The 10,419-nt window shown below is 50.6% G+C and overlaps 1 protein-coding gene across 1 annotated transcript in view; it reads left to right on the plus strand.

Annotated features, from left to right (window-relative positions):
- Window positions 1-8,893, plus strand: part of tbc1d1 (TBC1 (tre-2/USP6, BUB2, cdc16) domain family, member 1) — a 36,842-nt gene extending 27,949 nt beyond the window's left edge. Inside the window, 8 exon segments of the mRNA XM_084465318.1 lie at window positions 540-701; window positions 806-964; window positions 3,300-3,400; window positions 3,597-3,740; window positions 4,448-4,607; window positions 6,008-6,177; window positions 7,047-7,223; window positions 8,098-8,893. Of these exon segments, the coding sequence (XP_084321444.1) occupies window positions 540-701; window positions 806-964; window positions 3,300-3,400; window positions 3,597-3,740; window positions 4,448-4,607; window positions 6,008-6,177; window positions 7,047-7,223; window positions 8,098-8,409 (1,385 nt within the window). The 3' untranslated portion in view covers window positions 8,410-8,893.
- The last annotated feature ends 1,526 nt before the right edge of the window (window positions 8,894-10,419 follow it).

Here is a 10,419-nt window from a genome sequence, read left to right on the forward strand (position 1 = left end):
CGGTTAGGCAAGTGGGGCGAGGGGGGGCCGTGGCGCAGGTAGTGACAGAAACAGAGAACAGAGAAGTTGTGGTTAAAAGCGATGGAGGGAAGAGGAAGGGTGTTGTCCAGAGGAAGAGATTAGGCGGTGGCTTGGGCGTCTCCTCACCTTAACCCATTGCGACTCTCTGTGTGTGTGTGTGTGTGTGTGTGTGTGTGTGTGTGTGTGTGTGTGTGTGTGTGTGTGTGTGTGTGTGTGTGTGTGTGTGTGTGTGTGTGTGTGTGTGTGTGTGTGTGTGTGTGTTGCATCATTGGTTGTGGCCCACAATCTTATGTGGGGGTGTGTTTGCCTCTTTATGTGTACAAAGTGTGTGTGTGTGTGTGTAACTTGACCTACCAGGAGTTGCAACACACAAACAAGTTTTTATATAATTGTATGATTAGCTCTGGCGCAATATCTTCTGTGTGTACGCTTGTCTCTTCATGTTTGTGTGTGTGTGTGTGTGTGTGTGTGCACGCGTGTGTGTGTGTGTGTGTGTGCACGCGTGTGTGTGTCCGCAGCCTCCGCGAGCGACCTCCAGAACAAGCGTCTGAAGCTGGACTACGAGGAGATCACGCCGTGCCTGAAGGACGTCACACTGGTCTGGGAGAGGATGCTGGGAACGCCCGGCAGGTCCAAGGTCAAGTTCGACTCGGACACCATCCACGCGGCGGTCACACAAGGTAACCCCCCCCCCCCCCCCACAAGGACCACCCTCCCCCCCCCCCCCAGCCCCCTGGAACCCGGCCCTAACGGAGTGTGTTGTGTCGTCCCCCCGCCGGGCCAGGGGTCCCCAGGCAGCACCGGGGGGAGATCTGGAAGCTGCTCTCGGAGCAGTACGTGTTGAGGCAGACGGTCCCGGCCCGGCCGCCCGCCAACCAGACGCCGTACAAGGACCTGCTGAAACAGCTCACCTCCCAGCAGCACGCCATCCTCATAGACCTGGGTGAGAATGCACACACACACACACACACACACACACACACACACACACACACACACACACACACACACACACACACACACACACACACACACACACACACACACACTCTGGCTCTGGCGCTCCCCCTCTCTCTCTCTCGCCCTCTCTCACTCGCGCACTCCCTCTCTCACTCGTCTCTCACTCACTCTGTCACTGTCACACTCACTCACTCACTCACTCACTCTCAAGGGCCTTAATGAAGCCAGAAGACTTGCATAGAGCGATGTGAGAAGCTTTACTATGACTGTACTGATCACTGTATCAGACATTAACCTTCTCTCCCCGTAGTTCCACCCCCAACATGGCGTATGAACACCACACACCGCAAGATCTTTTTGGCACCAATCTTGAACACCTGACACGTACTCACACAAACACATCATTACACACTGTCATTTGATGGCCTGTCAATTTGAATAGTTTATCATAGTTTATCATCATCATCTATCATTTAGGAGCCCTTTATAACAACAGATTGTGTGCGTGTGTGCGTGCGTGAGTGCAAACACCCCATGTAATCTCCTGACAGCCCCACTGTCGCCACTGTCTATTTTGTCTGTCAATCACGTTACTCTCGCTCCAACAATACAGGGCGGGGCTACACTGTGCTCTGCTGGTAATTGTAGGCTCTTCCAATTATTATTTCCCGGTTCAGCAAGTTGACTAAACAGGCTCAGCAGACCAAAGGTCAGCAGAACACCGATACAATCTCAGTTCGAGGAAGCAGGTCGGTTGGAATGAACAGTGGGTTCACCAAATAGTTTATACTCAAACTGGACGCCCCACTATTCAGAATGCATCTTTAATTCGTTCACCATTACCTTTATCGGAGCAGTGAAGGAAAAGGTGCTGGAAACTGTTAAAGAATCGATCAACACCTGAGACTCTCTCGGGCAGTCGGGGGGAGTGAGGGTTAGGGGCAGGGGGGAAGAGGGGGATGTCACCGCGTCAAAACAACAACAGATTCCTGTGTAACCCCCTGCAGCTCATTCCATACACTGCAGTAAACATGAGACCCTTCACTTCACGTCCTTTACTTAGCTTTAGTTACATATATATACATTATTATTTTATATACAAGCATATTTTATTTCATTCTGGTGTTGGGTTGGATGGATATTTGATATATAATTATAATATTTCTATTTGGGCTTTATTTTGTGTTCATTTCGCACATTGTGTTTATTGTGCTTCATTCACTTTGATGTTTCTGGCTTGAGATGAGCAACTGTACCAAAAATGTTCCTCATCCATGAATAATGCTACCTGCATGGCACTTATACACCCACACACACACCCACACACACACTTACACGCTCACACACAAACCTGCCTATTGTTCCTGATCTCCTGTCCTCATTATGTTGTCATTTTCATGAAAAGAGCATGCCCCTTTCTCCCCTTTACACATTCTTCTACTTAAAGAATTCCTTCCCAATGATGTAGAGACTTGCGTTCACATGCATGCGTCACTGGAACGTCCCAATACCTCTGGGTCTGCCTGTATGTAAAGTACCTTAAAGTGTTACTCATGATGGGACTGTATGTAAAGTACCTTAAAGTGTTACTCACGTACCTTATGGCGCATTTCCACCGGAGGGTGCAGGTCGGTTCAGTCTGCAATGGTGCAGTCAACAGAATCACTTCCGTGCGACAGGGGGGGGATAACAAACAAACACATTACCCGCAAGGTATTTCTGACAACGTCGAAAGCGTCTTTATTGAAGAAAATGTCACGCAAAACTTTGCCGTCCTTCTTGGACGTCCATCATCGTTGCTCTTTGTTCATTGTGCGTGTTCTTCTTTTTCCTTGGATTTATTAGCAGGCTACACTGTGTCGGGCTGCTATGAGATCACGATGCTTACGTAGCTGCCGTGGCTATCGCCGTCTGGCTTAAACCCCACCCACCATAAGGGTACTGGTGGCGGTGGAAACGCGAGCCGTAACTGAGCTGGGCTATACCGCACCCTCACTACTGGACTGAGGCGTGCTGGGGCCGAAGCGTACCCGCCAGTGGAAAAGGGGCATTAAAGTGTTACTCTGGGTGGGACTGAATGCAAAGTACTTTCTACGGTACCATTGAGCATTAATTGTGCTACATTATTTTGATGGTCCAGGGTCTCTATAAGTCAGGAACATACTTTGTGTAGCCCAAAATCAACCACTCGGAGTGCACTCAAACTCTCAGTACTGAACACGAAACCCATTGAGCCATCGAAATCAATCTAATCATCTTCCTAAACCTCCCTGCTTTTCCTCAACTTTTTGTTTTTGTCTTCCTTCCTTCTCTTCCAGGACGCACCTTTCCCACTCATCCCTATTTCCAAGCCCAGCTCGGGGCAGGACAGCTGTCCCTCTATAATCTCCTTAAAGCCTATTCACTTTTGGACCCTGAGGTATGTTTACGTTTATCTATGCATTCATCTATTTAACCGGTCTTCTGTCTGTCTGTCGTCAGTGAACTGATTGAGTTCATTGCTGACTCGGTGTGTTTCTGAGCGGCGGGCCGGTGAGGTCCACGCGTCGTGTGTGTTGAGCTGCCCAGCAGTGGCAGCTCAACACACACAACACAACACTCTGTGCTCGCTGTAGGTGGGCTACTGCCAGGGCCTGTCCTTCATAGCAGGCGTGCTGCTCCTGCACTTGGAAGAGGAGCAGGCCTTCGACATGCTCAAATTCCTCATGTATGACATGGGGCTGCGCAAACAGTACCGGCCTGACATGATCATACTGCAGGTAATCCCCATGGAAACATACACACACACGTGCGCGCGCACGCACACACAGGAGTGCACAGCCTTGCTCTTGGTGTAATTATTTTGTACCTCACTCTTATTCCTGTTATGTTTGGCAAACAAAAAGGTGTGAAATTGGTTGTTGTTTTTCCTCTCTGTGCATTCTGTTTATTTCAAACCGTCACTCCCACACAACGCATCACACACATGCAGGTACACACGCGTAAGCACACAAACGCAAGCACAGACACACACACACTGTGGCAACTCAGCCCTTGCCAATCAACTTGATGCAGAGCACCTGAGGGCCAGGGAGAGCCCTCAGGGAGAGCCCCCTTAAATAGCCTGCTCGAAGGTGCATTCAGGGCTCTCTTGGCTTGGGTGCAAGGAGAGTCCAGCCGTTGTGGCTGTGGAGGTTCCACCCTGTGGAACCAGGCTGTGGATCCTGCCAATTATCTTTTTGTTCTTTTAAGAAAGATACTTTATGTTTGATTAAAAATGCCTTTGTGGCTTAACAACTAAGGGAATCGTGTGCTGATTGGATTAAGACGGGTCACTCCCCGAGCCGGGGTTGCCACAACACACACACACACACACACACACACACACACACACACACATCGTGATATGTAAATAGACACACTTGGCTCTAGTGGTTGGTGGAGTGGTGATCTTGTGCTGTCTGCGGGCCGCCCCCCTTCCCCTCAGATCCAGATGTACCAGCTGTCCCGGCTCCTGCACGACTACCACAGGGACCTGCACAGCCACCTGGAGCTGCACGAGATCGGCCCCAGCCTGTACGCCACGCCCTGGTTCCTCACCGTCTTCGCCTCCCACTTCCCCCTGGGCTTCGTCGCCCGGGTCTTCGGTAAGACCACCCCATAACCCCCACCCCCCCAGCTCTGTGAGGTGGTGCAGAAGACAGGTCTATAACAGGGAGACTAAACGAGGGGGAAGAGGAATACGTTCACAACAGGGGAGCGGCTGTTTTCCGTCAGCACCCTTGCGCCCAGTGAGTGTGCGCATCCAGGAGATGAGGAGCAGACAGGGGGTCCGGTTCATCGGCTCATCGGATGCTCACAGGTATCATTTGGATCAGCTGGGAGTCCGACTCCCCTTAAAAGACCACGGGTTCATGCTGGGAGCCCTCGGTGTCAGGAGGAGCCTTTCAGCCAGGAACCACTACATATTTGTACATATTTGTTGTTCTCATTTACCATGTCAAACTAAGTTGTGCATATTGTCCTGTGTTGGTGCCCGATACAGTGTCCCCTTTGAATGATCGACTGAAACACACACAAGACATTTGGCTAGCTACCGCACGCACACACACACACACACACACACACACACACACACACACACACACACACACACATACACACACACACACACACACACACACACACACACACACACACACACACACACACACACACACTGGCCCGTCACATGTTGGGAACACTTAGCCAGGGATAATGAATTATTGTCTAAATTAAACAATGTAGGTGGGGGGAGGGGCAGCCATTAAATCATTGCGTTCCATGTGAGTGTTTTGAAACTGGCCCAACTCGTTCTGGGCCTAATGAATCTTCAACTGTTAAGCATTTGCTGGCACTGCCCAATTCCAGCTCCCCTTTATCACTGACCTTTCGTGTGTGTTTGCGCGTGAGAGTGCATGGAAAACACGCCCAGCGCCAGTCTCTGTTTGTGTTGTAGGTTTGTGTTGTTGTTCTGTTTCAGTCATTTCCCTCCTCCCCGCATCATTTACTGCAAACCAAGAGTTCTTCTCAGTAATTCATCTCCCGCATGTAACCCGGTCGGTGGAACCGGCACCTCACCTTCGGCCCCAGAGGGGCCTGACACACAAGTTGTGTATCTGTGTATGTGTGTGCGTTCATAATAGCTCACACCCTCCCGTCTTTAATGGCTTGTTGTTTTCTCCCGTCCCTGCCCATTGTGCACACAGTACACACACACAGTCGGACACACCCATGTTTTCTTCTGAACTCTCCAGTGCCGCTGACGTGATGCCGATCTCTCTGCTGACATCGCGGCATCCATCACAAAAGCGAGCCAGAAGCCCCTGGATCAACACGTTAAGCTGCACATTTGAGTGCTTGCACGTGCTGGCCTTTCCAACCTGGGCGATAAACACTCACTTTGTTTCAACCTGCCTCCGACCTTGACAGTGATGGGTGCAAATGTCCATGACACCTGGCCACCTGGGATCCATATTCACCTCTGGCCATCCCTCTCCCTCCCCAGACATGTTGTTCCTGCAGGGGTCCGAGGTGATCTTCAAGGTGGCCCTCAGTCTGCTGGGTAGCCATAAGCCGCTGATCCTGCAGCACGACAGCCTGGAGTCCATCGTGGACTTCATCAAGACCACCCTGCCCAACCTCGGCCTGGTGCAGATGGAGAAGACCATTAACCAGGTGCGTGCGTGCGTGCGTGCGTGCGTGGGTGGGTGGGTGGGTGGGTGGGTGGGTCTGCGCGCAGGTGTTCAATACGTTTTTACACGTTTTTAATTTACACTGTCACTCGCCCGGCATCATCCATCATAGCCAACAATCAGGTCTATAAAATGTTGTGTAACGTGAACTGTCACAGCAACACAGCACAGCAATGTGGAGCGCTTCTGTTTGCGACGGTTTTGGATGAGATTGGAAAAGGTGACAGCCATGCTGCTTTTTTGATTTTGGGCAATTCCAACACAAATATGTGCAAATCTAACTCACATATGCAAATCTAACACACATATTGAACTCCAGAGAATGGATAGCTACAGCATTGCAGCAGTTCCTTGGTACAAAGAATTCCAGTAGGGCTTGGTCTATGAGCCACACCTGCTACCCACAGGGCAGACGAGATCTGATTGTGAGGTTGGAGGTGTTGGCATGTGTGATCCAGGTAACTCGTCTCCCCGGAACTTATCAATGCAGGCATGTTGACTTGGCAGTCATCTTTTTAACTAGGTCTCTTAAATACCATTTGTCAATCACACTAATTATAATTATTATTGCCATTTAATTGACTGTTTACTCTGTAAGCGGACTGTTTTATTGCGCCACAATAGACATCACCTGTTTGATGTATTTTATTACTACTATTTTATTACTATGCTATAGTCGGTTACCGTGCTATAGTCGTAATAATACAATTGAGTTATATTGCTTAAGTAACCCCTAGACCATTAAATATCCAGAAGCGACAAAGTTGAGTGATATCACCTTTGAAACTTTGACTTCATTACTCCAATCATCCGGTGTCTGTTTCCCCGTGCGTGTGCACGTGTGCATGGTAGGTGTGTGAGATGGATGTCTCTAAGCAGCTCCAGGCCTACGAGGTGGAGTACCACGTCCTGCAGGACGAGTTGATGGACACGCCCCCGACCCTCAGCCAATCCCAGAGGGTCGCGCAGCTGGAGCGGACCAATCAGAGCCTCCGGCAGCAGAACCGCGACCTGCTGGAGGAGCTGCAGGTATGCCGACGGACAGACGGAAGAGCTGGCAGACACACTCGTTAGCGTTTAGCTATTCACCTCCTCATACCGTACACCTGTACCTCCTCTGTTACGCGCCAGACCTACCACGCTCGTTATTATCCAGGTAGTCGGCACGTAATCTAAGTCTGTCCCTGCGTGGTGCGTTGAACTTGAGGTATGTTCCTAAGCATTCCCTGGGCAAGTGCAATCTCACCTACCTGGGGGGGGGGGTTAGGTGCGAGGTACTCACTGCAGGTTCACCGCCACCGTAGGCGAACGACTCCGTGTCCCGCCGCACCGCCCCCCTCGTCTCCAGACCAGCCTGCGCCGTGTATTCAGTCTTTCCATTTCCCCGTGTGTGCACAAAGCAAAAGGCCTCTCGTAGAGGTGTCCCTCAGGGAAACCGTGTGTGTCCTTCAGGTTAGGTCCTTTCACCCCGAGTCCCACCCGCAGAACTCCCGCCCCTCACCTCACGTCTCACAACCTGAGACTCCCCTGCCCACTCAAGGGGGTGACGGACCCCTTTACGTCCTTTGCGGACCCTCCTTGCGTCCACTGCAAGGGCCTGACGTGCGCCTCCCAAAAACTGGAACCTTTCCGTTGAGGCGACGCAGCCGCGAGGGCTGCGATTGGTCCGCTCACTAAAACCCGATGCGGAACCATAAAGTTTCGCGACTGAGTCTAAGCGTCCTGCGTGTTCATTGCATTTGCGTGAACGTGGGACCATAATCAGCCCTTCAGCTGTCGCCTGTTACCGCTGATAAGCACCTCAACACCGCCACCCTTTGTGTGATGCCTAACCATAAGCACCCTAATGCTAAACCTAATGGTAACACTCCCCCACCCTCTCTACCCCCCCCCCCCACCCCAGGTGTCCCAGGCGCGCGTGGCGGGCCTGGAGGGCCGGCTGGAGGGCCTGTCGCGGTCTGAGGGCCAGCTGAGGGAGCAGGTGTGCGGCCTGGAGGAGGAGACGCGGGGGCTCCAGGGCACCATCTCCCGGCTGCACGCCCTCCTCACCGGCCTGGGCGTCCACACCTCCGCCGAGGGCCATCTGATCGCCCGGCCGCGCTCCCCAGAGCGGCAGCGGCCCCGGGCGGCCGGGCGGCCCGCCGGCAGAGAGGCGCTGGGGAACGGCACCCAAGACCCTCTCCCTGAACCCCTGGCACTCCCGGGAGGGCTGTAGCCGTTGGAAGCCCTCTACCCCCCCCCCCCCCCCACCACAAACACCCCTCACAGACACGCCCACCAAGCAAGACAGAAAATAAGAACAGAACTTTATTCCAAACACTAAGCTGAGATGAGTCTTCCTTCCTTCTCCCTGAGTAGAAGGCCCAGCAGGCTGGGAAGGTGTGTTGATCGAGGCGTGTATCACCCCACCCTATCACCTCGCCCCAGGCTCCCACTCCGGTATTTCCCCTCCGACGCGTGCTGCAGGGGCCGAGGCGAAGCCCACAGAGAGGGGTGAGAGACGTGACGGCACGCGGAACTCGCTCAAGTTATATTTGGTCGTTCCTGGTCTGTCGTGAGAAAGCAACACACACAAAACACACACGCACACACACACACACATACATACACACACACACACACACACACACACACACACACACACACACACACACACACACACACACACACACACACACACACACACACACACACACACACACACACACACACACACACACACACATATCATCATCATGCCACAATAGGTTGTCTGAGAGGTGTTGTGTACCACCGACGCTGTGAATGTTTGTCGAGTCCCCAAAGAATTTTCCCTGACAGAACAAAGTGAGCGAGTGCTGCGGTGGTGACAGAAACGGTATAAGTCACTCCCTTGAAAAAACGCAACGCCGAGACTGTGCCAAAGAAACAGGGAGGAGGTATTCAAATATCAAACTGGCAAGACGCAACATTGAGACATTTGGAGTGTCGTGCCTTCATCACAGTCGCCTGTGAGCCGTCAGTGTTAAGTCACACAGCTGGAACTGCAATATAATGGTTAGCTTGTCTGGTATTTGCTGTTTACACTTCACATGTACTTATTGTCCACTTTCACGTGTAAACACTCAGAGTGACTGATACGAGACGATGAGTGACTCACTCTGAGCTCCTTTTACCCTGCATGCTACGAGTGTACAAGCGGCTGAGTACGGGGTAAACGCCCGCTTAGCGGGTGCCTGCACAATATTGTTTTTTTTTTTGCCAAATTCAAGAAATATTGGAATTAGTCTGAGAAAAGCTAATCTGTACATCAGCTAATATTCCTGCCTGCTGTAGTGTGTGTGTGTGTGTGTGTGTGTGTGTGTGTGTGTGTGTGTGTGTGTGTGTGTGTGTGTGTGTGTGTGTGTGTGTGTGTGTGTGTGTGTGTGTGTGTGTGTGTGTGTGTGTGTGCCATTTACACTGTAAAGAGTCCTTGCACAAGTTTTTTGTTTTCTTTTTAAATGGTTTCAATTGTGTAGTATTGTATTGAAATATTATCGTACACTTTGATGAAATACATTTCCTTAGTTTTCAATACAAGTGAATTCATGATGTTGTCTGTCTCTCTTTTTTGTGTGCGTGCGCCTATTGCTATCGCCTATTGATATCGCCTATTGCTATTGACATCTTTTGCAGGTGGAATTACTCCAGGGGGCTTTTCCTTTCCAGAGAGTGTTGTAACGTTTTGTGGGTTCAAGTGCATTGATAATATTTGTAGAGCTTTAGAGCTGAAACCAACAAGATTATTGACAAGACCAAAGTTGGTGCAGGCAACCTAGAGAAGGCCTAGGGGGAGTACACACGGTCATATCAGGACTTATCTCAAAACGGTCCATCAGCAAAGTGTTCTTGCTGATAGACCGGTTTGAGATCACTCCTAGTCCTATGCATGACGGTAGTAATAGGTGATCTTACAAACTTTCATAATGATATCTGCCTCCATTGGTGGGCCTCATTTTTACACTTCTCCTTTCTTGCCTAATCTGACCTCACTTATAACCCCTCCCTATTTCTTGCCTGCTCATACCGCACTCATATCTTTACAAATAGAGAAGACTGTTGTTTTGGTCTAATCAAGTTTTGGTTAAAATCGTGAATTAAATCTAAGTTTATTCTCTATCATGAAATCATTAATTAAAAGGGATTTGACTTCTTCAGACTGGACATTATAATGCCAAGTTATATTTGCTTGAGATAGTTTGGATAT

This window comes from Micromesistius poutassou (assembly GCF_964030765.1).
Source record: "Micromesistius poutassou genome assembly, chromosome: 3".
Classification (NCBI taxonomy): Eukaryota; Metazoa; Chordata; class Actinopteri; order Gadiformes; family Gadidae; genus Micromesistius; species Micromesistius poutassou.